The sequence below is a fragment of the Pavona decussata genome, unplaced genomic scaffold, assembly GCF_977016875.1.
Source record: "Pavona decussata unplaced genomic scaffold, jaPavDecu1.1 SCAFFOLD_137, whole genome shotgun sequence".
Lineage (NCBI taxonomy): Eukaryota > Metazoa > Cnidaria > Anthozoa > Scleractinia > Agariciidae > Pavona > Pavona decussata.
In genome coordinates this window covers 2,441,835-2,466,801 of record NW_028145550.1, presented here as the reverse complement: position 1 = coordinate 2,466,801, position 24,967 = coordinate 2,441,835, and the positions used below count along the sequence as shown (strand labels likewise).

Sequence of the window (24,967 nt, the reverse complement as noted above, 5' to 3'; positions counted from 1 at the left end):
TTTTAGTGCAGATTTTAAAATGTTAAAGTGGCTGCACTTTGTTTGTTTAGTTATGCTTTTGGACACATATGACATGATTTGCAAATTATTTTTAAAATATCTTTTGTATGTTTCATCAAAGTGGAGGAGAATAGGCCATTTTATAGTTGTGTGCTTTATTAATAGTGACCTGGTCTTGGATTTGGAAGCAAGGCTGGGGATGACCTTGTTTTGATACAAACCTCACTGTTTTTCATGTAATAGATCAAACGCGAGGAAGAGTGTTTCCTCCGATTTCCAAACACCGAGAAGTAGGTTGGAAAAATGAGGCGCAGCGAATTTTTTTAACTTCGAGGTGTTTGGAAATAGGAGGAAACACCCTTTCTAGTGTTTGATATAGCCTCTCAAACTATTGATAATTCTTGGAGAAATTCGAAAGCAAAAGTTTACAAAATTTGATGATAATTAAGATCACATTTCCAAACCTCCTTCACGGTAGTGATTTCCTTTGTTTTCTCTTCATGAATAATTAATGAGTTTGAGAAATGTACATGAAAACCAGTTAGTTAGAATCCAAGATCAGGTCACTTGGCACACAACTGTAACATGGGCTATTGGTAGTCAGTATGTTTAATGTCTCCAAAAAACAAAATGTCTCAAAGTTGGCAGAAAAGTAGCCATGGTCTAAAAGTGATGGTAAACTGACCTGTTGAGCAAAAATAGATAACAAAAACCAGAAAACAATAACTTTAAGTGTGTGAAAGGAGCTGAATGGGAGAAAGAGGGAGTTTCTTCAGCATCAAGACTGTGAGAATATTGTTCTACACAAGGGCTCCCTCTTTATTCGGGAAACTGCCGCCCGGAGTTCAATACCCTTACCCTTTTATATACCATTAATTTTTGGCAGAAAAGATAAATTTCGATCAAGCGAAACAAAATTTAGTTCGAGTTAGCGGGGTTCTACTGTAACACGAAAAATAAAAACAGAAATTGAAGTTTGTTTGTTTATTCACCATACCATCTGAAGTTATCTTTTCCGCATCTGGTAGTCATTCTAACAACATTTGAGACACCCAAGACCGGCCAATATCAAAACAGCCGCAAAACAAGTTTGGTTGTTCTTTATTTGCAGAACTACGCCGCCAGGGAACTCGGGCACTACCACGAATCCTCAAATTGTTTTGAATACCCAAAAAAATCCCTACTTAAATCAAGCCACCCCAAAAAATCCTTTGATCATCCCCGTCACTTGAAATCCGGAGTAGCCCCCTGGGAACTATGTATAATTCTCAATTCGTCACGCGACCGAACGTGTTGCGTGACAATACTCGGCAACATATTTCCGGAAAAGACTGGGGACTAAGTAAGCAGAGTCGCCATTTGTGTTGTTTTTGTTCTCCATAATTATAATGTGCTAGTGTTATATCATAGTACGCTTTCTTTTTATGGAGAAGAGTTTAACTGCCCAGGAAGCATGCGAGCTGATAAGAGAGGAACTGGGCATCGAACGATCGTGTGTTCGACCTTGCTTTGAGGAAAATGGATGTCGTGTGAGCTGTTTGGTACGTAGTAAGCTCTGAATTGACCATTTCTTGGAATGCTGTTAATAGTTCTCCTTCCGTTTGTACAAAGTCCGTGTTTTGAAGTTTTACAAGAACAGTCGGGCTGGAATAGAATAGACAAATCGTAGAAAGATCATGCCAGCAAAAGGCTAAAAAGCTTTCATTTTGCTGCGCGAAACTAATTTGCACGCACGAAAGTGATAATGTCTTAGTTCATCATATCAGTTTTCTTATCTTACTTTAATAAGCTTAATGTTTTCGTTAGGCATTAAGGATTGCCTCATAAATAAGACACTGATAAGAGCTTTATTTTTTTAAACCGGGTGTTAGCATATCCCGAAATTTAGGAAAAGGACATAACTGGCTATACAAGTTATTGTATATATTAATTTATTAAAAACTGAATCATTGTATAATGAAATTCGAGGGATTTGATTGGCTTAGTGGTCATGGTATATGAGCCACTATACCATGGCCGGGAAATGACGGCCATTAAATTGTCTGCTGGTTCTTCTTTCACAGCGAAATCAGTAAGATCAGTAGCAATATTTCTTGATTGTTTTTTATAAAACTATTATTCCACTTGCGCTTGTTGGATATGAGATGATTATAGCCAACTCGGCGCTATGCGCCTCGTTGGCTATCTATCATCTCATATCCAATGCGCGCTCGTGGAATAATTGTTAAATAATATAACTTTTAGCTTCTCAAAATAATCTTGACTTATGATATAAGCTTGATTAAATTATTAATTATCAGTCAATTAGTTTTTGTTTAGTCACATTTTCAACATTCACGCAATCACGCACAAGCAAAACATAATGATTATTAAATTATCAGGTCATACAAAAGTCTTGCAGAAAATTAATTGCTTTATATAGGAAGGCTGGAAAGCCACTGCATGTCTTGCAGTGCAAGTTTAATTTCCTTGATGGCAATTTTTCACTGGCCACATTCCATAGCTTGATACAGTAAAGAAGTGAGCTAAATCCGAAAATTGATGTATTAGGGATTGAAGAGTTTGGCAATCTTTTCAATTATTCCCTGGACAAATAATTATTGAGACATACACTCTCAAATAGTCAGAATGTGTTTGAATTCTAATCAAAATTGATGATCATTAAAACCCCTCACCCCCAGTCCTGCTAACCCTCAAAGTTGTCAACAACTAGAGCTCACAAGCTGTTTAGTTCTTGAAAATATCCATACCCCCCTCCCCCATGGAAGGGATTTTTTTCCAAGACCCCCACCCCTGCGCCCCTCTAGAAATTCTAATTTAGCTTCATACTTTCCTATTTCCTTTAAATTATTTGGCCTTTGGGCTCCACTTCTCCTGAAATTTCCAATTCCCTCTATAAAGTATATACTTAGACATTTTCCGGAACTACACAATTTGAACTCTTGTCAACTTGGTCAGCTCTTGGTCTTATGTTTCTCTCAATCTCCAGGTTCACGAGAGCTGGCTTCAAAGATACACAGCAGGAGTCCTATCTCAAGATGGGCCCAGACCTGCTTCGCCATGGAGCTCCTATGAACACCAGCTCATCTTACAGCCATCACACCCTGAGCCAGAGGCACCCTGGATTAGAATCAGCATTCTAATTATCAAGAAGCCAATAAGGAAAGCACCTTTAAGGAAAAGGTTAGTTTGTGGGAATGCCCGGCTGGATGTATTGCACATGCTTTATCAACGTAAAATAAAGCCAATTCCACTTGTATATGTCCCGCATTATTGTAAAAAACAAAACAATGGCAGTTTTCTATGGTCAGTATACCAGGCCATCTGATATTATGCGATGGTGCGATTTCGCACAATTGACCTCAAATCGCATCCGATCGCACAATTCATAAAAAATCGCACAATTCACAAAAAATCGCACAATTCTTAAATAAAACCATAAATAAATGCCTTATCTGAAAAAGTACGCGTCTGCACTTAGTTTCAAGAAGATTAAATTTCGAAAAAGCCCAAGAAACGTTCTGAAACCATCGATTTCACAAACAATCGAAGTTCCATGGCCAGGGGCCCATTTCTCGAAAGACCCGGTAACTTACCGGGCCTGATAAGTAATTTTGGTGACAAATGTTTCTTAACAGAAGTCAATTTTTGTTAGCTTTGAATACTAAACTTTTAAATTTTACTATTCTATGAAAACATTGGCGAAGTACCATGTCTGTAATCGTTGTGTTATCGGCGAAGAAAACATTTAAAAATATACTTAACGGGCCCAGTAAGTTACCGGGACCTTCGAGAAACGGGCCCCCGGCGTCATTTTCGTTTTTGGCAGTTTCGGGGCCTGGTACTAGTTTTTTCATTCTTAAAGAATTGCCTATTGGTGCAACGCAAACAATTCTTCTCTTTGAGTTAGCCTATCAGGATTGCTGATACAAATCCATCACACATGATCCTTCTGCAAGAGAAACAACAAAAAACTTTGAGCCAAGGTGGTGAATAATACCTCGGTGGAATTCAGCAAGGAACCAGGGAAACTTCAACTTGGCCGTTCGCTTTTTTTTTTTAGCAGACTTTGAAAGCTGCCGCGAATGTTTACATTTTCGGCGTAGTGTTACAAATTTGCATAATTGTCATTGAGATCATCTCAAAAGGCAATGTCACGTTTTCTTCACTTTCTATCAACTGATTTCGGATTGTAACAGTGTCTTCCTCTGACAGATGACTGGATTTGGATTACTTGCTCACTAAACCCAGTTTTCACAGTCAAGGAAGCAAAACTAAAAGATTGTGGCTTTTTCGGCTGCTTTTTCACAAGCTGAGAATCTCTTTCCATCTCGATCATACACGTGCACACACGTGCGCACATCGCTCCAACAAAAACGCAAACACAGTTGTCTGTGTCGTAGAGTTGGTTCCTGTAGAAAGGAACCGAAGTGTGGCCTCGGATGAGACGTGTGAAAAACTTATCACACGAAAAGTTCTTTGTTTCCCTGCCTTGAAAGTTGATGCACTCGACTCGCGCAGTTCGAGTTTCAAGGAATTGTCAACTTACATTTGCACGGTACTGTATGTGTCATAATTAAATTTTTATATCCCAATTCACTCATAATTGCTTATTTTTTGTCCCTTTGTGAAAAAATTGTTGCTAGAGGAGCATAAACGTGGTTTACTTTCTCAGAATCCTGGGAAAACAAGCTTAAAATAGTTGAGGGAAAAATCGCATAATTTGCATAATTTACCGCATAATAGTCCTTTCTTATCGCACAATCTACATGTACCCTGAAAATATCGCACAATTTCAGATTTTTTATCGCACCCAGATGGCCTGGTATACTCTTTTATACAATAAGCTGAATTCTACACACATTTTGATTGGTTCTTACTTATGATCTATTGGAGGACAGACGCATAGATGACGTGACCATTAACAACTTTTGCTTCTTTATTATATAAAACAAATATATTCCATGTTTCCGTGCGTCTGTTCAGTAATAGATCACAGAAGACGTCAAAATGTAGTAACTAGAACATCAGTGACACACGAGGCACAACTTCAAGCCGCAGACGAGTGGCTTCACTGCCAAGTTTTGAACATTATTTTATGTCCTCATTCATTATTCTTACCACTATTTATTGTTCTTACCACATTTTGACGTCATCTGTGTTCTATTACTGAACAGATTCATGGCAACATGGAATCTATTTGTTAAATAGACCATAAAATAATGCTATAAAAATAATGTTCAAAACTTGGCAGTGAAGCCACTCGTCTGCGGCTTGAAGTTCCACTTGAGTTTAAAACATTTTACAAATGTATGCCATCATTATTTTATTGTCTACAAGAGTAAAAACCATAGAAAACTGCCATTCATTCAAGCTAATATTATACACCTGGGCAGAGACAGACCATATGGAGCTGAGTTGCTTACACATCTAAGGAAGCAAGAGACCAACCTAACTTCATACCACTAACCAGGGCTCTGAAACTCTGAATATAACTTGACTTTGAGTCTCTCTATTATTTTATATAATACAAATGTTGTATTATTTAGAGCAATTGAATTACAAGATCAACCAGTTAAACGTTATTGAACAAGACCCTGACAGAGACATTGTAGTCTAGACTTCTGAAACTGCATCAAAATGCCATTGTTGTAGGATTAAATTCTGACAAGGACATGCTGACCCTCCAAAATGACAACAAGACAATGTTTGAAATTAAGATATTGCGTATCCCACCCCATTCCCCCAACCTCCCCCCCCCCCTGTAGTGTTAATTCTGTCTGAAATTCTGATTGAAATTATAAGTCCAACTCATTAAACACTAAAGCACCACACCTACCTTCACTCACATTAAGGGCTCTCAAGGTTTTACTGAAAGCCTCATTCTAGAGGGAAATTTTTTTCTTGTTTGAAACATTTGTAAAGCCCAGGTAGTGTGATGAGGAAACAAGTAACCAACACAGAGGAACAGGGTGCTGTGCCAGGGCTCCTCTCTCTCGTGACAGTATGAATTAAACCCCAATATTAGCGTGTATATTCTCCCCACTGTCCTCAATGTTTTTTATTGACAATTTGGGAGAATTTGGTACAACATCAAGATATTTAATCTTTAGTGATCTGATTGCCATTTTTCTCAGGACCTGTGTCGGGGGGGGGGGGGGGTTTACTTCCCTATATTTGGGGGGACTGAATGTTGCATGCATACAAAAAATCAACATACTCTAGGTAACTGCACAAAATTTTGAGATAAAAACAAATGTTTCCTGCAGGTTTCATTTCCAGTTCATGCAATTTTATGCTGCATTGTCCTCTAGGTGTACTGTGCATGGAACTTTTGATAGTAACTCTGAATCATTCAGCTGACGTGTGGACCTAAGCTATGACATGGGTGGGTCACGCGTCTGTGCGCTACTGAAAACCCTTTTGAGCTGCCTCAAAGCTCTATCAAGAAGCTTAATGCTTGCAGAGTTTACAAGCCCAGAGCTGATAATTGGGAAAATTTTATAGGAAATGATTTCTAACTGTTACTTTCAGCTTTGACAGTGATTTTGGAAATGGTGTTGGTGATGCTGCAACAAAATCCAGTTTCTTGTCGTATGCTGAGCTGATGCAATGTGTGGGTGAAGAGAATTTGCAACACAGCTGGGACAGTGCTTTAGAAAGTTACCCTCTTGCAGCACATTGTGTTCTGCCTGCCTCGCCAAGCAAGGAGTCAGATAAGGTGGTAATCCTCTTAACTTCAAAATGTACATGTCTGTTATCGTAGAAATAAGTAGATGTTGCAATTAACTATTCTTCTTTCAGAAACTGCTGAAATTGAGTTGAGGTTACAATTGATTCAAGACATAGGAAATAAACTTAGCTAGGCTACCTTCAGACATAATCCATAGATGAAAAATAATGCAATTAATTCTAATGACTTGAGTTAATTGTATGGCATAACCAATATTTGATTCTGGGTTTGTAATTTTGCAAAGGAGTTTGTTTTATATTTCCCCACAAGAAATATACTCAGTCAAAGATTAAAGAAGAGGGAGAGATAATTATATATAGAAAGCCTCCTTTTTTTTATTGCAATGCAGCACTTAATTTCAATTTAAAACGTGACATTACATGTTGACATTGAATATTTTTAAAGTGAAGGACTGTTTGGGAACAAAGCTGTAAGTGACTTTAAGGAAATTTTGAGGTAAGCAGCATAAATCACCACTAGTAGTTTTCACACAGATGCAGTGTGAATCATTGTCCAACAAAGGCTGACAAGTTTAGGGCAACATGAACGAATAAGATGACATAGATTTATAATCAGGGACTCAACACAATTAAAATAATATTATCAATCATTTACCGGTAATCAATCCTGAAGTCACTTAGGGCTGTCTTTCATGCATCCCCTCAATTGGACCATTCACTTTAAGACCCTTTAAGGCTTTATTTCAAGGTAGTAGACAGGAGGGCACATAAGTTGATAACCATCCCAGTGTTCCAGACAATTTTCACTGAAAAATGTCAGGTTGTCATTGAGTAATTTTGAGGGATCAATAGCTCCGATTTTATCCAAATCTTCTTACATTTACAAACTACAATTTGCCGGGTCAAGAAAGCGAGCTTAAAACTCGGGTTTTTAATCTGAGATGCCTCTCGTATCTGGAACACTGCTGGATCCTGTGTTGAATTATTTTCACATCATTAATTTTTTCTCAGATTAATTTGCGTCATGTTTGTTATTTCGTTTTTATCTGGTCCATTTCCTAATATTTGTAAAGCGCTTTTGATCATTTTTGTGTTAAAAGGCGCTATAGTAAGTTTATAAATTATATTATATTAATTAGAAATTATATTCCCCAAACATTTCCACATGCGTGTAATCAGGGTTTATTTTACTTCACGGCACGCCCGATTACCCTGATCAAAAATATTTTGGCAAATGAAATTTTTAGTAGTATATCAAAAAGGGACGCACAAATTTCACCATGGAAGGCTTTTACCCATAACAAAGAGATTTTTGAAAATTGATTTACCTTTTGCAAACATGATAACATTATTTTGAAATCGTTCTTGCACTACACACCTGGGTATGAAATTTAATCTGCTATCAGCTGAAAACAGTTTACAAAATTCTCCTGATCATATGTCAAAAGATTAATTTACTAGAGCTAAGTTTTGCTGCGATTTGCCACGCCTTTTGCGTGTGTCCCAAAACATATATTGCCCCGTATATTTGCCCGTTTCGGGCGTCATTTGCGAGAAATATTAGTTGGACGAGGAACTTTTTCTTTCTTTTGTGAACAAAAGAAAGGAGGACAGCGAAGCCGCCAGCGTATGTTCTAGAAATAGACCCTTCTCCAAAATTCAAGATAAGTTAAAATTAAAAACGTATACCAGCACTAGAAAGAGCACTTTCATTTTAGTAACCTTACAGAGTTTCAGCATATCAGGTGTAATATCAGCTGAGAAAATGTAAGTTGAAAAGTGAAAAATTTACAGACTTTTGTCCCCCAGTCATACAAACGTCTGTAAATTTGATAATTTCATCTTACATTTCCCAAGCTGATATAACACCTAATATGCTGAAAGTTGGCGAGGTTACTGAAGTAAGCGTGCTCGTTCCAGTGCTGGTATCAGTTTTTCATTCAGTTCAATTTTAACTCATTCAAATCTGTTGCCGCCATTTTGGAGAAGGGTCTATTAGCTTCTGAGGCAGACGGACAATAGTTTTTAGATTGTTTATACGAAAACACTTCACTGAGACACTCAAAGCTGCTGGGTAAAAATCACACATGCACAGCTGCCCGGCCTTTATGGAAATCACTGTTTATAACTGAAGTGTGTTCCTTGCAGAATGCGGTCGATGAAATGCTCTTGCAAGCATATGGCCTGTCTCCAAGGAAACTAGACGAGATGGAGCACAGTAGTTTTGAGTCAGCAGCTGAACGTGATGCGTTTGATGATTTCAAAGAAGAGTCTGAGGGTTCTTCTCTGTCACTCATAATGAAACAGAACGTTGTTCCATTTGTCTGCGCTTTAGAAGGAAGATCTGCCTACTTTCTCGTTGAGCCGTATTTCAAACTCAGTCTTCACCATATGGTGACATTTAGCCCGTCAGTGCTGACAGGTTCCCACATGAGACCGTTGTTTATAATTTACGAGCTTCTTCACGCGCTTCACTGGTATCACAGCCGCGGAATCGCTCATGGAGCGTTAACTCTCGACAGTGTTAAAATTAGTAAAGGGTTGTGGATTTATGTTGAGTCTCCTGACTTTTCCCACACTCTTAGCGACAATTCAAATCTGTTATCATCTGATGGTAATGGTATTTCAGATAGTAAACCTTCATCAAAGCCACAAGTGGATACAGTTGAATCCGCTTGTAAGTGGACAAAAGATGATTTGCCGAATCTTGTTGAGTTGTGGGTGCATGGTAAGATTAGCAACTTTGATTATTTGATGGCATTAAATGCCTTAGTGGGTCGCAGGCTCGGTGATCCCAATTACCATCCAGTATTCCCATGGGTAACGGATTTCTCTGTCCGAAATGGCGGCTACAGGGACTTGAAGAAGTCCAAATTTCGTCTAAACAAGGGAGACAGACAGCTTGATGTGACGTATAAAGCTGCTTGGTTGGACAGCCAGGATGGGGCACCTGCGCACCATGTGTCAGACGTCCTGTCTGACATCACATATCATGTATATCTGGCACGAAGAACCCCGAAATCTGTTCTTTGTGACCATGTAAGAACTAACTGGGTTGCAAATGAGTACCCACCCAGCATGGAACGACTGTACCACTGGACGCCGGATGAGTGCATTCCACAATTCTTCTCAGACAGCAGTATCTTTGAATCTGTTCATCCTGATCTTCCGGATTTAGAGCTGCCGTCTTGGACGCGTTCTGCAGAGGAGTTCATTGAGTGGCATAGATCTGTGCTAGAAAGCGAGGCAGTTTCTCTTGACCTCCATCACTGGATTGATCTCACGTTTGGGTACAAGCTTGCTGGTAAAGCAGCGGTGAAGGCTAAGAATGTATACCTCCATCTCATAGACAAGCATCAATCCTTGAGTAATCATGGCGTTGTCCAACTCTTTGCAGAGCCGCATCCAGGAAGAGCGAAACCTTGTGTTTCATACTCAAACGGTTTGTTCCATGGTGAAGTTGATCGTGAACTTGTAGATGGTAAAGGCATACGGAGTTTGTTTCGTTCAGACAGTGAACGCTTGAGGGAGAAATCTTCAGTGCTTGAGGATTCTTTCATGTCTCTCGAGAGTGTTCAGGAGAGTGGCGATTGTCTTCTTGGCAGCCAAGCAACGTCAGCTGGCAGTGAAGCAGACAACAACAGCAAGCCAGTACCAGCCAAGGAAGCCATGAGCGAGGATGAGGGATTAAAGGGTACACAGTTTGAACCGATCGTCATGCCTGCGAGTTACAACCCTCTGGAACAGCTGGAGAGGTTTGAAGCGCTGGAGAAGTTTAAGAACCAGTTTGGCCCCAAAAATGATGCTAGTCGTGGTGGCGACAGAACAAGGGTGAGTTTGAACTAATACAATGTACTTTGCCGTGGTACTACATCTTTTGCATCAATAGGGACCTGAAAAAAACGGCATTCGATTGAAAATCACCCAACAATTTTTTCAATGTATTAGTGTTATAATTACTAAAAGAAATCTTTAATGAATTTGGCAACGGATCACCAGGATGGAGTTGGGTTTCAACTTGAAAACTTTGGGCAAACTGTTTCTCTGTGCCTGCTGAAACGTTTAAATTTAATACCAGGTATCTCTCCCTTCACTCTGATCCACTTGATTTCTTCTTGTTTGAGTTCTAGCAGCATTACATGGCACACTTTAGACAAAATTCCATCCAATCTCCGAGTATGCTACCCTTCCTTGCACTTTTAACATGAGAGTCGGCTATTTTTAACTTTAACTGAGGCCTCATTCTCCCTGATACGTTTTGATTCCTTCAAATTTTTTAGCACTGACTGCCGCTCTCAACTTTTGAGTAGAAGTCTTTCAGGCGCTACTTTTGAAATTCTGTGATTGAAGCCCAAAAAATATTCCTTTTTCTTAGTATGTTGATTATTTCTTCTAACAGATTCAAGACAAGATTAATTTTGCCAAACTGGTCCAAGGGGACATGGTAAGCTTGGGATGTGCGATAGTAGAGATGTTAATACCTGCCAAAGTACAGCTTTCCACGTGCGGTCTGACAGGAAAACAGAGAGAAACCGCCATTATAAAACTATGTGAAACAAGCTACAAGCTCCTTCCCAGGTTTGTTAATTTCATTGTTTAGTAGGTACGTTTATCCATCGTTTATAAAATATTGTTCCCACTTACAGTCTGGGATCCATGAAATCTTAAAATGCGTCCATTCAAATAAAACCTCTCAAGCAGGTTTTTCCTCGTTTATCCTGTCCACAGCAAAATTGGGAAACGGCGTAAATACCCACTTCATAAATATGCGTTTACGATAGCACTTGTCATCCTTTACGTGTTGACGGCATAGGCTAAACGTATAAAAATTATGAGTTTAAACACTTATATTGTGAACCAAGCCTCAATTTGAAATGGCATAATGCGTAATTCTTTTTTGTCACGGTAATTTAAAATTTTGACGTAGACGAGGTAACGAAAACCATTGACACTTCTGGAAAGAGCAACTTCAAATTAGTAAAAAGTTTGAGAGTCTTGTCGTTTAAAATTGCGAAGATCATGTCGTAGTTCCGTAAATTCAGGAATTTTTCGCAAACGTTTGCATGAAGACTGTCAAACCTTACCCGTTTCCGTAAAAGCGTCAATAAAATTTCAGACTTAACGAAATAATTATCTTTGCTATTTTAAAAGACAATGCTCTCAAACTTGGCCTTTTTACTTATTTTAAGGTGTTCTTTCCAACAATGTAAATGGTTTTTGTACCTTGTTAAAATAAAAAAATTAAATTACCATGATAAAGGTCTACATGCACCCGTTTTGTTGTTGTTGATCAGGTATGCCCGAGCCGGGGTGCAGGCGTTTCTGAAAGGAGTGGCATCATCCATTGGTGGTGAAGCAGCTTCCCACGATGCATGGCTTCCTCCTCTGACGGCAGATCTACTGCTTCAGCCTCATTTGGGCTTATTTCCTTTCCCTTCATATTTCAGTAAACTACACGAGTTCTTGGCGGCATTTTATCATTCAGGTATATAGAGTACTTAAATGATATAGTATGCTTGTCCTTTCCTGTCCTACGTGCCCTACGATCCCAATCCTTGCAGAACTATTTACGAAGTACCCTTACGAGAGTAAAATCCAGTAGCGCGGGACCGTGCCAGAAGAAGTAGTATGGCCCTTGCTATGTACATGCATACGAACTTTATTACAGCTCCCTTATACAGAGCTATTCTGAAGTAATAGAAACCCTTACGCTCCCGCGTGATGGGGTTTGTCCCAAACGAAGTAACGTGAATTCAGATTATAGCAACGAGGTTAAAGTGAATCTTACTTAAGTTTTAAATTGCAGCTTTATTGTTCATAATCATACTGAAGAAATTGGTGGTATGAGAAATTGCTCATTGCTGAATTGGGTGTGGCCGGACGGTCAAATAGTTCCTTATTTTAACTTCAGTCGACATAGCCGATGGACCTCTCTGATGATGGTCCATACACGCTAACGTCGAAACAAAATTGTTCTTTGTCGCCCGACCAAAGTCCTTTAACACTAGCATTGATAAATATTATTGCAGAGTAGTTTAGTCTCCCCAAACGCGGTGACATTATTAATCACAAATCGGTCTTCCAAAGTGCTACAGATTTTCGCCCTTATGAAAGCAATGTGGTCATTAATACGTAATCAGTTTTGGTTCTGTATGAAGACAACTTTTGCTCTGATCTCAGGTGAAAGACAAGAGGGAGACTCTCATAAAACCAAACCAGACAGTTTGGTGTTCTTGAGAAATGAAGCTAGCTACACTGTGGAACAAGTAGATATCGCTGCAGCATTTCTTCCCGATTTACTTTCAATCGTCGATGACGAGGGAATAAAACTGCTTCTGCATCACTTGGAGCCATTGTTTACTTGTCCGCAGACCCGGCTTCACGCTTGTACGCAGTTGTTCGACATGCTAGCCCAAGCTCTTGGACCAAAAAACACAGCCAAGACATTTTTAAAGTGCCTGGTAAGCCTGTTCGACTCGCATGCGCTGGAAAATTATGAGGTTATCACACGCCAGGCGTTTCTGTCTCCGATCATTGTGCGTTTTGGGCTGGATGGATTTCTGAAGCATTTCATCAGCTTCGTTGTTGATGCTGTTGCCTTTAAATCTAAAGGGAACTCGCCAGCTGAAAAAGGGAACAGGCTTTCTATCTACGGTGCGGAGGGTGTCACGCCAGGGATTTCTGCTCCAGAAATGGAATACACGTCCAAAGATGTTCCATTGGACGTCAACGATGATCTGGATTTGCCTGGTGACTTCCTCAGAGAAGCCTCCGAAGATCAAGATGTCAAAATTGGCAGTTACTCCATTGGAATGGAAGATCTTGAAACCGACATTAAAGGGAACGATTTCTCCGTGAATCTTCAAAGTGTTGGCAAAGATCGAAACTGCATTGTGAAAGATGATGAGACAGCCGAAAGAGTAACTTTGTTGCCAAGGCGGATCACAGATGAGGAAGGAGATGGACGGTTGTTTCATGGCAATATTTTGGATGATGATGATGATGATCGTGTTGCCGATGGGCTGGATGGTGGGCATTCCAGTAAGGTGGTGAGCTTTGGCGTAATCCATGATGGTTTGGAACTCGGTGATGAAGTTGTTGAAGGTCATCTTGGGAATGGTGGTAGCGATGGTACTGAGTTTGAAGACATAGAACTTCAGCCAGTAAATGACACTGCTGATGAAAGAACACAGACAACAGAGAAAGCATCTGAATCCCAGGGACAAGAGGACAGTATTGCAGAAATGGAAGCGTTACAAGATGTAAGATCGGGGCACCATGCCAGGAAGGGAAACGTAGCGGTGGAAGACTTCGACACGTCAAGAAGCAGGACAATACAGCTATATGAACCAGAACTGGGGAAGGCAGAAGGAAGTGGGCTACAATTGTCGAAAGGGGGAAGAGACCATGGAGCCGGTGTGAACACTTTGACTGGAACAGAAGAAATGTTTGAGAAATGCGTTAAAGAAGGTATTCGTGGCAAGAATCAGGATACGATTATTGAAGAATTAAATGAAGAAATCGACGAACAGGAGCACATTAATGATACCTTGGAAAAAGAAAATGTAGCATCTGGAGAAGAGGAAGTCGAAGAAGATGAAGTGGAATCTTTTAGCGAAGATGAATCACGAGATAGTGTAATGTTAGAGGAGGAAAATGATGAAGGTAAAAGAGACAAACCGTCAGGTAACGGCACCACTAAACCAGTTGCGGCCGCCTATCAAATTAAAACATTCTACAATGGCACCAAATCGAAATCACTGGAGAGGGAGAGAGGATTCCAAAACCACCGTGATGAGTTGACGCCAAGAGCCATATCTGGCATCGCAGCGGAAAGCATTGTCTGGTTGGCCCCTCGACTAGGTCCCGTCCTTACATCCAAGTACATCTCCGGTCAGCTACTGACTATGCTACCGCACTGCTACATGGGACACGTGGCGACGGACGATAATGACGAGGAGGAGGAGAGGGTGGTGAATGACAGGAATGCCAAGTGGCTGCTGTTCTGTTTGTGTAACTTTTGTACACTGTACGGGGAGGCGTTCATGCTGAATCAGTACCTGCCTTTCATCGAGAAAACGGTGAGTTTGTGTAGCTTCGGCTTTGTAGCATGTGCTAGGAAACGAGGCTTAGGCGCACCTGAAACAAAAGAGAATGGCTCCCACTATTTAATCTCGTAGCCAGATCTTCTCACTTTTCAGGAAACAAAACCTGGTAAAAATCAGCTTTCAAGTTCTCGCATGTATGTTTCCAAAATGCGCTAGAACAGATCACGAGTTCTTCCTTTCAAGAATTGAGTTGATATCTTTTCCTTCGTTGCTCCAGAATTATTTTGTAGTTTAGTGAAGGTCGAATTTGACCATTTTTAACAAGAGTTCAAGACTCGCCCTTGTAGTCCTACTGTGAGCTGTTTAGTATTTTTGTCTCTTTGTACCTCACCAGATCCGAGGAGTGCAAACTAAAGTGACCCAGAGAGGTGAAGCTGCTTTGGCCAGCGTCCTGTCGCTCTTGAAGTACTGCATTCCTTACTTATCGCGTGACACCCTTTGTAGCTATTCAGAATCTCAACTCATGACGGGTGTGTTTCAGCCGGTCATCCGCATCCTGTCCTCTTACTCTCTCACCTTCCCAGGAGGCGTTGCGGCACGCCAGGCCATCTGTCGTAGCTATATCGACGTTCTTACAGTGGTGTGCACGAAACTGGAAAGAGACTTGGCTCGGGAGAACTTGACAGCACCACTGCAGCAGTTTTTCTCGTGTTTTGAGCTAGAGCGCATGAGGCAGATCAAGGAGAACAAGAAAGAAGAAAATTCCTCGCCCGTGGATGAAAATGCCGTGGATATTGAAGATGTTTTGCAGAGAAGAGACGAAAAGGACACTTCAGGTGTGTATACATAGAATGGCCTGAAACAATAACAACCAAGGCCTGAACACACATTGCGACATGAGACACATTTAATTGTTGCGTGCAACTTTTAGATTTCTCAGAAGTCAGTTTCGAAGTAGGGGACATTTTAAATTTCGTGAGGTGGGATGGGCCGATGACAATGAGGGAGTGCCATGCGTAAAAAAAATGCGCTGGGGGTAGTGTAGAGGCAGATGGATGGCCTAGAAATAAGTAGCGTGATGTTCCGATGGTAACTGAAAACTTTCCAGTCCAAAAAGAAAAGTAACACATTTGATGTGATGTAACCCAATCTTCATTTCTTTTCTTGTTTTGTGTTCCTTTTTAAGGGAGATCATCCGGGAAAATTAGATAGACAAAACTGCCCCCAGCCCGGCCCTCCCCACTAAAAAATGATTGGTCTTTCGAATGATGGAGGAGTACCAGGAACCCTTTTATCCCTTTCTTTTTCCTCCAGGGATGGGTATACTCCGTGAAAAATTTCATCGTGTGTCCAAGCCTTGCACAACCGGTTGTATTTTCTGTTAAATGCTTCTGTGACGCGGAGAGGAGCCATCTTTTTAGTGTCTTGTGGAGTACACACTTACGCCTTTTTTTTTCTGAGCCGGAAGGGTTCGTTTGTCATTTGTTTTCATTATCCTTAGTATTTCATTACTTTCCTAAGGCTGAAAAATACGTACATGATATATATTCATCGTTTGAGAAATCACGTGAACTGCTGTCTTTTATCACAGGCGCCGACGAAAAAGACAGCTTTATGGAGAATAGCGAGGACTTGTATAACACCCCAGTCTATAACGAGCTTTACCAGACCTTCTCCGCAGCGATAGCACACCACGCGTTCGTGCCCCTGTGTGGCATCATGGGAAGCAAGTACATGGAAACTGCGCTCCACAATCATGACCTCATTTGGAATCTGTGCTGTAGTTATGATGCACAGCTGTCTCACCCCACTTGTGAAGATACCAGGGCATCTGAGGACGAGGAAGACAGAGAGGAAACTGGTGACCACTCAGGAGGGGCAGGAACAGTGGAAGTCGACTCGGGGGCCGGCAATTCTCATGGCTTGGACACTGGAGCTGAGGAACGGGCGCGTGACAAGAAAGATGGCAAAGATGGCGGGAAATTCAAGAAGCGGCACATGCCGCCCATGTGGCTGATTGGTAGGAAACTTAGCAAGACGAAAGATGTACCAACAAGCTTGTAAGTTGAAGTTACATCAGTCTTGAACTTAAGTTTAACTATTCCTCGCAATGTTTCGTGATTCAATTCCCACAAGTGTCAATTGGTCTCGCAGATTGTTTGGGTACACTGTGTTGCTAAAAAGGAAGATGGCCACTGTGGAGCTCGGATACATTATTGGAAAACTGTGCTCAGTTTTTCTCAAGAATAGGACATGGACGTTGGATTACTTAAACCCTAAGTTCGTTAACAAGATCGCTTCATAGCCTGACTAAATGGTGTCCTATTGTTTCCTCGCAAATCTATTGTATTTTTCTTTCTATTTTTAGGTCGCCTTCGTCCTCAGACCAATATCTCCGTGGGAGCTGGCTCACTCACTGGGAAAACCAACTCAGTACGTAACATGTTATATTCATTGAGAACGAGTTCGAGTACCTGGGTGGTTATTGTGCATCAGTCATTTTCCAGCAGTAAAGAGTTTCCAATGCTGACGTTTAGAGCGTTAGCCCTTCGTCAGAGCGAGTCGGCCACCGTAAAGAGATTCGAGTGCTGACGTTTCGAGCGTTTGTCCTTCGTCTCAGCTAATCTTACCTTTAGTTATCAACTCTGTTGATAAACCAAACATTCGTTTCTACTCCCCACCGACGCAACACCGTAGTTTCTTTCGAAACTAACCCCCTTACAGTTTTCCTTTGTCTACACTTATAGGCTACAAGGAAGCCTTACAACATTCATCCCCGCATGCGACAAGTAGGCGCTCCCGCGATGATTTTGACATTTCCCGCATCCACGTTCTCGAAAGCCTCCCGTTTTCGCCGTCCACACAAATGCCGCTCAGAGTCTGGCATTCTTGAAAAACTGTGGAAATCTTCAGACCTGGAAAAGTATGGAAAATAAGACGAATTCCGGAAAAAAAGGGGGGAAAGTTTGGAGTTTTTCAAAGCTACAACAAGTGCTTTTAAAACTTCTAAGTCAAATCTTCGTCAGCTAGTCGAATTTCATTTAAATTTCATCTTAGCCCAAATCTTTTCTGTTCTAAGAGTGTGATTTGACTCATACCTTGAGCCTGGAAAAACAAAATAACGCTTTGGAAAAAGTTTGGAAAAAGTCGTGAATTTTTTTCCAAAAATTTGTGCGAACCCTGTAATACGATAAGGTCCAAATGTATACGGAAACGGTGAGCATTTTCGATTGCTTTGCTATGGACGAAAAGTCAAAACGCATAAGTGTTGACAGGGCCTAAAATTACACAATATCTAATAGTGGTGATACGGATTTTGATTTTGCAGATTTAAAGGGAAAAATTGGAAACAAGTTCAGTCTTCAACAAGTCAAACTCCAGACATTTACAGGTAGGTTGATTGTGTGACACTCGCTCCTGAACAAATACTTGGGATCTTAATTTGCCAAATATTATATTTTATCACTTCCTTACAACCCTTCAGAAATTTGACATTTCATATCCCTCTTCGCTAAAACTTTAAAATAGTTATCCAGAGTTAGTCTTTTAAAATGATCTTAAGAAGTACATTAATCTTTTTTTTTTTGCTATGCACCCTGCTCTCCACCCTCTACCACCCTCCCCTCCCTTAAGACATGTTTTTGTCATTCGTTAGGGCACAATGGTCCGGTCCGTTCAGTGTATGTTCAAGACAGTGAACACCTCTTCCTGTCGGCAAGTAAAGATAAAACTGTCAAGCTGTGGTCGCTAAGCAACCACGGTGATGGTACTGCCCAATCAGCGAGCTCGTGGACGTATTATCGACACACGCGGCAGGTTTTTTACGTAGGAATGGTGGAGTCCGTGCGTCACGCCGTGTCATGTGATGGCAGCGTTCATGTAAGCATGCTTTTTGTGTCTTAAATATTAAATTAACTAAAAATGAAGAAAAACCCGAGAAATTACATTTTACTTGCTTTATATACTGTGTTCAAAAGCTATGTTTGTCTCGGTTTATCCTTCATTACGTTTTTTTTTTTCTGTAAATTGTCAGCTGGCCCTGGATTATTTTCCTCAATTTACTTTGAGACAATTCATTATTTGTTCAGTGTTTGTTCCCTGGGGGGCGGGGGTGGGGGGGGGAGGAGTGGGTGGTGAAATCAATCAGGTAAGGAAGTAGGAAATGATAACACGGCAATCACCCTGAATGTTTCTATTTTACTAAGATGTCCGTCTTGCTATATTTTTATTTGGTATTGGAGACGAAATTATGGAGGAAGGAGGGGCGAAGTCTCCCCCCCCCCCCCCCCCCCTTCACCTCCCTAGGTTACCTCCGCTTAAGTGGTAAATAATGATTGGCCCCTTACACCACAAGACTTTGAAGTTTTTTTTTTGTTTTTGTTTTTTTTTTTTTTTTTTTTTTTTTGTAGAAAACTTCATAAGAATGCGAGGTGAACTTGCATAAAGGTTAATTTCTGAAGGTTGCTAATCACATAGTAATTGGTTTTTCTCCCTACCATTTTTCGAGCAAGTCTTTTAAACAAAACAAACCATTACATGTAGACTTCAACTGAACTTCATCTTCAAGCATTAGTTGCTACTTTTGAACAATTTGTCCTGGCATTTTCTTCTCTCATCGTCACTTGGGTAAAATCGTAATCTGAACATAAAAAAGGTCGTAAAACGATCGTAAAACATCAATTAAACTGGTTATGCACACAACTTTCACTTCCATCCAAGAAGCCTTTTCTCACTGCTTATCGTCTTTTCAGCTGTGGGATCCAGTCTCAGGCCGCTGTCTGGGGGCCTTTGACCAGCCCCGGAACAACCCTATAGTTGCTATGACAACGCTTCCAGCACCAAGTCAGTGTGTAGTGGCTGTCACGGCCGAGGGAACCGCAAGGTAGTAAAATGCTGATTCCTTTGGCTTTCGTATATAGGAGCCGCTCCGAATTAACGGCATCTCTTTTTTTTTAGTGTATTTCAGCCTTTTGTTCCATCGTTTTCGGTATTTTAAGCCAATTTCGCATTCAGAGATCACTGTTTCAACCTTCGGCTCGGCGTTTCAGCGCTAAGTATCCTTAGAATCAACTTACTCTGCTGACAGAGCGTTAATTTCCTTAATCAATTCGTTGAGTTGATTTCACATAACTTTATAAACACAAGCGTTAATTTCCTGTAACAAAGTACTTTTGACGCTCAGTTAAATTACAAGCTAACGTGGAGACATAATCCGTGAAACTCTTGGAGCCTCAGAGCACAACAAAGGTAGACCACGATCTTAAAAAGTGTCTCAGATCTCGCATATGACAATGCGACTTAATCAAGTCTTTCTTACCATACCCAAACTGAAGTTACTGGAAACCTTTCTATTTAGATTTATCGCCGGATTAATGTGATGCCTTAGAATATTATTACCTTTGCCTTATTTCTCGTGTAATTTGTTTGTGAAGATTTCTTGATGTTCGCCAGCAAAACTTCGTCACGGAGTGGAAAGTAACGACAAGTAGTATAGCAGGTATTTTGCTCCAATCTTTACAATGCTTTGTGCCCCGGACTGATAACTAAAATTGATATTTTTGCATGCGAATCCGAAATGTAAGTTTGGTCCCATTATTACACATCAATACCAAATATCCAATATCGATACTAAGGTTTCCCTGAAAAAAACGATATTTGGTAGAAACAAGTGTTGTTTTGATACCTTACGATACTGCTCAGTTGAATTTTGTTCCAGGGGGCTCGAACGAATAATAAAAGAGAGGAGACTGGAGAGAGAAGGCAAGAGAACGCCTCCTCTCCCCAGTCTCTTCTCGTTTTTTCCCGCACTTCTCCTTTATTATTCACACTCATCGCAATTTATTTACTTCGTGCTGCTTTCAACTATTTGAACTCCTGAAAGAGGTCAGGAAAGGAGTATCACCACCCAATGCCTTATTCATTCTCGTCTTTTTTAGAGCCTGGGGAGTACAGTGGAACCCCGCTATATCAAGAGTTTGTTCTTCAGTGGAGAAGTCACTTAATAGTTTCGTCCTGGTGCTCTCAGAACTTTTTTTTTTTTTTGCTAGAGAAAAGGTTCTTTGTCAAATATTTGAGCATTTTTGAACAAACTACAGTAAAATATCCGTGGTAGTGCCCCATTTAAACACATTCATTGCGCTCTTTTTCATGAAAATTCATGAGCATCTCTCCCTTTACGACAGTAAATCAGTACTTAATTTACATATTCATCACATTCACAGCTTTATTTGATCTGAATCTTTCAGGTACCGTGCGTGACATCTGTTGCAGTCCAGAAGGGCGCTGGATCGCTCTTGGATTCTCATCTGGCCTCACCTCTGTGCTGGATATCAGGGGCGGTCTACTCCGCAGCCACAGGCGGGCGCACACGTCTGAAATCTATCAGGTATGACAATCCCTGTCAAACAGGTTAAAGGGGCACTCACGGAGATTATGCCGTGCTTTGGTTAACGCTGCCTAAATATTTGGCATAGAACGTCTTCTCTAACTTGCAGTACCTCTTAAAGCATCAGGAGGAAAATATTAAGCGATTTCTCTGAGGAAGAACAAACTAGACGATCAGTATTATGTATTCATTCATTCATTCATTCATTCACTCACTCACTCACTCACTCACTCACTCACTCACTCACTCACTCACTCACTCACTCACTCACTCACTCACTCACTCACTCACTCACTCACTCACTCACTCACTCACTCACTCACTCACTCACTCACTCACTCATTCATTCATTCATTCATTCATTCATTCATTCATTCATTCATTCATTCATTCATTCATTCATTCATTCATTCATTCATTCATTCATTCATTCATTCATTCATTCATTCATTCATTCATTTATTTATTTATTCATTTATTTATTTTAGGCGAATTCTCCAAATACACGAGAACAAATTCGAAAAATTTGCCAACTCTGTTAAGTTTCAAACCATTTTCATCCATGCCATCTGTATCCAAACAGCTTGGGCCTAGTTGTTCGAAAGCCGATTATTTTTAAAAGTTAACTGAGGTTTTCATCCGCTCTCTGAAAATATTTTGAAGGCTTATGTTAAGCTGAAAATGGAGGAAAGTCTAAGTCAAAATGGAAGAACAGGAATCTTTTGAAAAAATCTTTAATGACTAGTAGCTAACTGGAATAACCCTGGGTGAGAGCAACAGGACCCGGGGCCCTGGGCCCGGTTGTTCGAAAGCCGATTAACGCTAACCAACGATTAAAAGTTAACTGAGGTTTTCATCTCGCTCGTTAAGAATGTTTTCAAAGGCTAATTTTAAGCTAATGGTAAAGAAAAGTTTAAGGCAAACTGAGGGACGAAAATCTTTTGGAAGAATTCGTATGGGTTAGCAAATAAACTCGAATCAAAGTTCACGTTAACCCAGGATTAGCTTAATCGAGCTTTGAACAACTGGGCCCAGTTGTTCAAAGCCCGTTTAAGCGAATCCTGGATTAACGTGGACTTTGATTAAAGAATTCAAGTTTAATTGCGAATCGGTGAAGATTCTTCCAAAAGATTTTTGTCTCTCAGTTTTGAGTTAGACTTTTCTTTACCTTTATCTTGAAATTACGCTTTAAAACCACCTTTATAAAGCGAGATGAAAACCTGAACTAACATTTAATCCTAGATTAGCGTTAATCGGCTTTCGAACAACCCGGTCCTGGTGAACAAATCATAGAGGTATCTTTAAGTCAGTGACACAGGAATACTCGGAAAAAGAAAATCCAAGTTCTCCTAACAGGAGTCGAACCTATGTTCTTCCGATTACTAGTTCGGATGCTCCACCACTGAGAGGCTAGTGTATCGGAGCTTGTTGATTGCATTTCCAGGCTATTAAGCTAGGTTCATGGGACAAATTGCTGGAAGAACTCTGATTTTCTTTTTCCGAGTATGCCTGTCACTGACTGAAAAAAAAAACGTCGATCATAATATCGTAGTTGCTGTGTGCTAGCAGGCTTATTGTTAACAAAACTGAACAGTAATTTTAACGTTTCTATCGACAAAAATATTTATTTTTAAGCTAGTGACACCAAAGTCACACCAAAAATGGATGACACTGCTTTAAAGGGATTACTGGAGGGTGATTCGTTAAGAATTTTGTAACGAAATCAGCTCCCAGTTGGCTTAATAACTCAATTACTAAGTTTGTAGAGCACTGCACGGGTGTTGGAGAGGTCGGCATTCAAGTCAACGTTGGTTAGGTGTTTTATGTGTTCAATTCGTTTTGTTGCAGGTCAAGGCCGTTTCAAATAACACTTTTGTGACGTCGTCTGTAGACTCCGGTTTGTCACTCTGGAAAGATGATGGCCAACGCCTTACGACTTTTAAAGGTAACTAAGCGGGTTATCGTACAAACATTTTATTCTTCGTTGTGTAACTACGATGTCACCCTCGGTCGACTTTAACTTCAAACATTATTTAAAACATAGCGAGCGAGTCCACGCAATCAAATTCAATACCCGTAAGCGTGCATTATAATCTTCTTGAGCACGCAGTTGGCTCATATACCATGACCGCTAATCCAATCAAATTCCTGGGATTGCAGTATGCAATTATCCAGTTTTTAATAATGTTAGTTGTAGCATGGGTAATGAATCAACCACATTGTTGAAAAGTGCAACATTCTGTAAGCATTATACCAAAATACTTTTTATTTTGCAGGTCCCAGTGATCCTCTTCCTTCGATATTGGTCTGGCGAGACCAGGTGATCTCAGCCAATATGAGTGGTAGAATTGTTGTGTACAATTTGCAAGAAGATTACGCCGAGGTGAGGTTACAATGTGAATCTCAAAGCGTCAAGATTTTGATTGACCTTGACGTGTTAATCCACTGTACCGAAAAAAGATGACGACTGGGACTGTTACCCATAATTCATGGCGTACGAAAACCCTAAAAACGCTCGTAAAAACGAACAGAAAAGCTCTGAAAGCTTCAAACCTAGCATGTTGTTAGTACAGGGACCGCCATTTTTTTCCCGTACTTGCTACGTTGGATTGCTTCGCAAATAATAAGAAGGAGATCAAACAGAAACTGTAAAAATAACAACCATTGCGAGTTTCGAATTATCCATCTCACATCTGATTGATTTTCCCTAGAGAGACAAAAAAATTCCAGAGCTTAGTTTAGTTTTCTCCTGTTTGATTCGCACTGTAAAAGTTTTAAACTGAATCACCCTAATGGCTTTTTAATTATTTGCGCCAAAATCTTGTAGAAATGGTTGGAATTTGCGCAATTTGCGACCAGTAACGTACAACAACCGTAAAATCTGGGGTGCTTGGATACCCGAGGTACTGCCAACTTGTTAATCCTGTTTTTCCTGGTTTTCATTCAGGTTCCTTACTTTAGCTACAAGCTAAGCAGTGACGTATTTCGGGGTGGAATCACGTGTCTTGGTTACCTACCGCTCAACAGGCTGCTGTTGATTGGCAGCGACACAGGCAATATTGTTCTCTGTTCCTAAGCAACGGTTACCCGAGCAACAACCACGGCTTTTAGTAAAAAAGATGTTTGAGAAAAATCGATTTCCCTAAATTACAGATTTATTGCAAATAGCCCTATATCAGAATTCCTGTTTCAAATTAAGAAAAAAAATCATTAAAGTAACAAAGATTTACTACGAGTCGAATACTATTCTGTTACACGTAAACTCAGAATAGCTTGTGACGTTATTCATAAAAAAACAAGATATATCCCTTGCAAAAACACATTACGTTTATACCCGTTTTAACGTTTCATCTTAGTTTTTTTGTTATGTGAGTTAAAAAGTATTTTTTTATGAATTGTGTTCGTAATATCGCAATCCAAACTATCGACCCTTTTCGCCGAGCGTTTTTAGTGTCCCTCTCCTCCGTAAAGGCACCTTCATGTAACAACGAGCGAAAACTCGCAAATGGGAAGAAAAACGCGCTCCTCGCCAGTTCACTCTCTCCAGTCCCTTATTTGTCTCCGCTGCGCTCGAGCGCGAAAGAGGCCTCCGCGCAGGAGAGATTCGCGGTGTAGTCTTACTGAAGTTGTTTATTGTCTAGACTGTTCACAGTCCCCCTATTCTTCCGTGGGATTCTCGAGACTGGTACGCTTCGATGGAGCTGCCGCTATCTTGGTTTGTAAAAGCGAGCGCGATCTGGGGAGAGTGTCTAAACTACCGAGGGGAGGGTAGCGGAGTCGGGAGGCGGCGGGAAAATTTTACCTATTTTTTCGCTTCCCCTCCCTCACTCAACTGACACCC

General features: G+C 40.5%; 1 protein-coding gene across 1 annotated transcript; it reads left to right on the top strand.

Annotated features, from left to right (window-relative positions):
* Nucleotides 1–1,270: 1,270 nt before the first annotated feature.
* Nucleotides 1,271–24,443, top strand: LOC146467307 (WD repeat-containing protein 81-like). The gene is made up of 18 exons (XM_085126185.1): nucleotides 1,271–1,541; nucleotides 2,990–3,183; nucleotides 6,535–6,721; nucleotides 8,842–10,524; nucleotides 11,093–11,271; nucleotides 11,988–12,178; nucleotides 12,874–14,774; nucleotides 15,136–15,577; nucleotides 16,333–16,801; nucleotides 17,110–17,174; nucleotides 18,070–18,132; nucleotides 18,397–18,620; nucleotides 19,493–19,623; nucleotides 20,174–20,238; nucleotides 20,987–21,126; nucleotides 22,975–23,071; nucleotides 23,403–23,509; nucleotides 24,074–24,443. Exons 1-18 carry the CDS (start codon nucleotides 1,425–1,427, stop codon nucleotides 24,200–24,202), a joined length of 6,384 nt encoding a protein of 2,127 aa, XP_084982311.1. The 5' UTR covers nucleotides 1,271–1,424; the 3' UTR covers nucleotides 24,203–24,443.
* Nucleotides 24,444–24,967: the final 524 nt, after the last annotated feature.

Excerpts from the sequence above, each read along its gene's own strand:
- LOC146467307 (XM_085126185.1), top strand. The coding sequence starts at position 1,425 with ATGGAGAAGAGTTTAACTGCCCAGGAAGCATGCGAGCTGATAAGAGAG. Across the intron at positions 18,621-19,492 it reads CATGTGATGGCAGCGTTCAT|CTGTGGGATCCAGTCTCAGG; the intron begins GTAAGCATGCTT and ends TCGTCTTTTCAG. Across the intron at positions 23,510-24,073 it reads TGCAAGAAGATTACGCCGAG|GTTCCTTACTTTAGCTACAA; the intron begins GTGAGGTTACAA and ends GTTTTCATTCAG.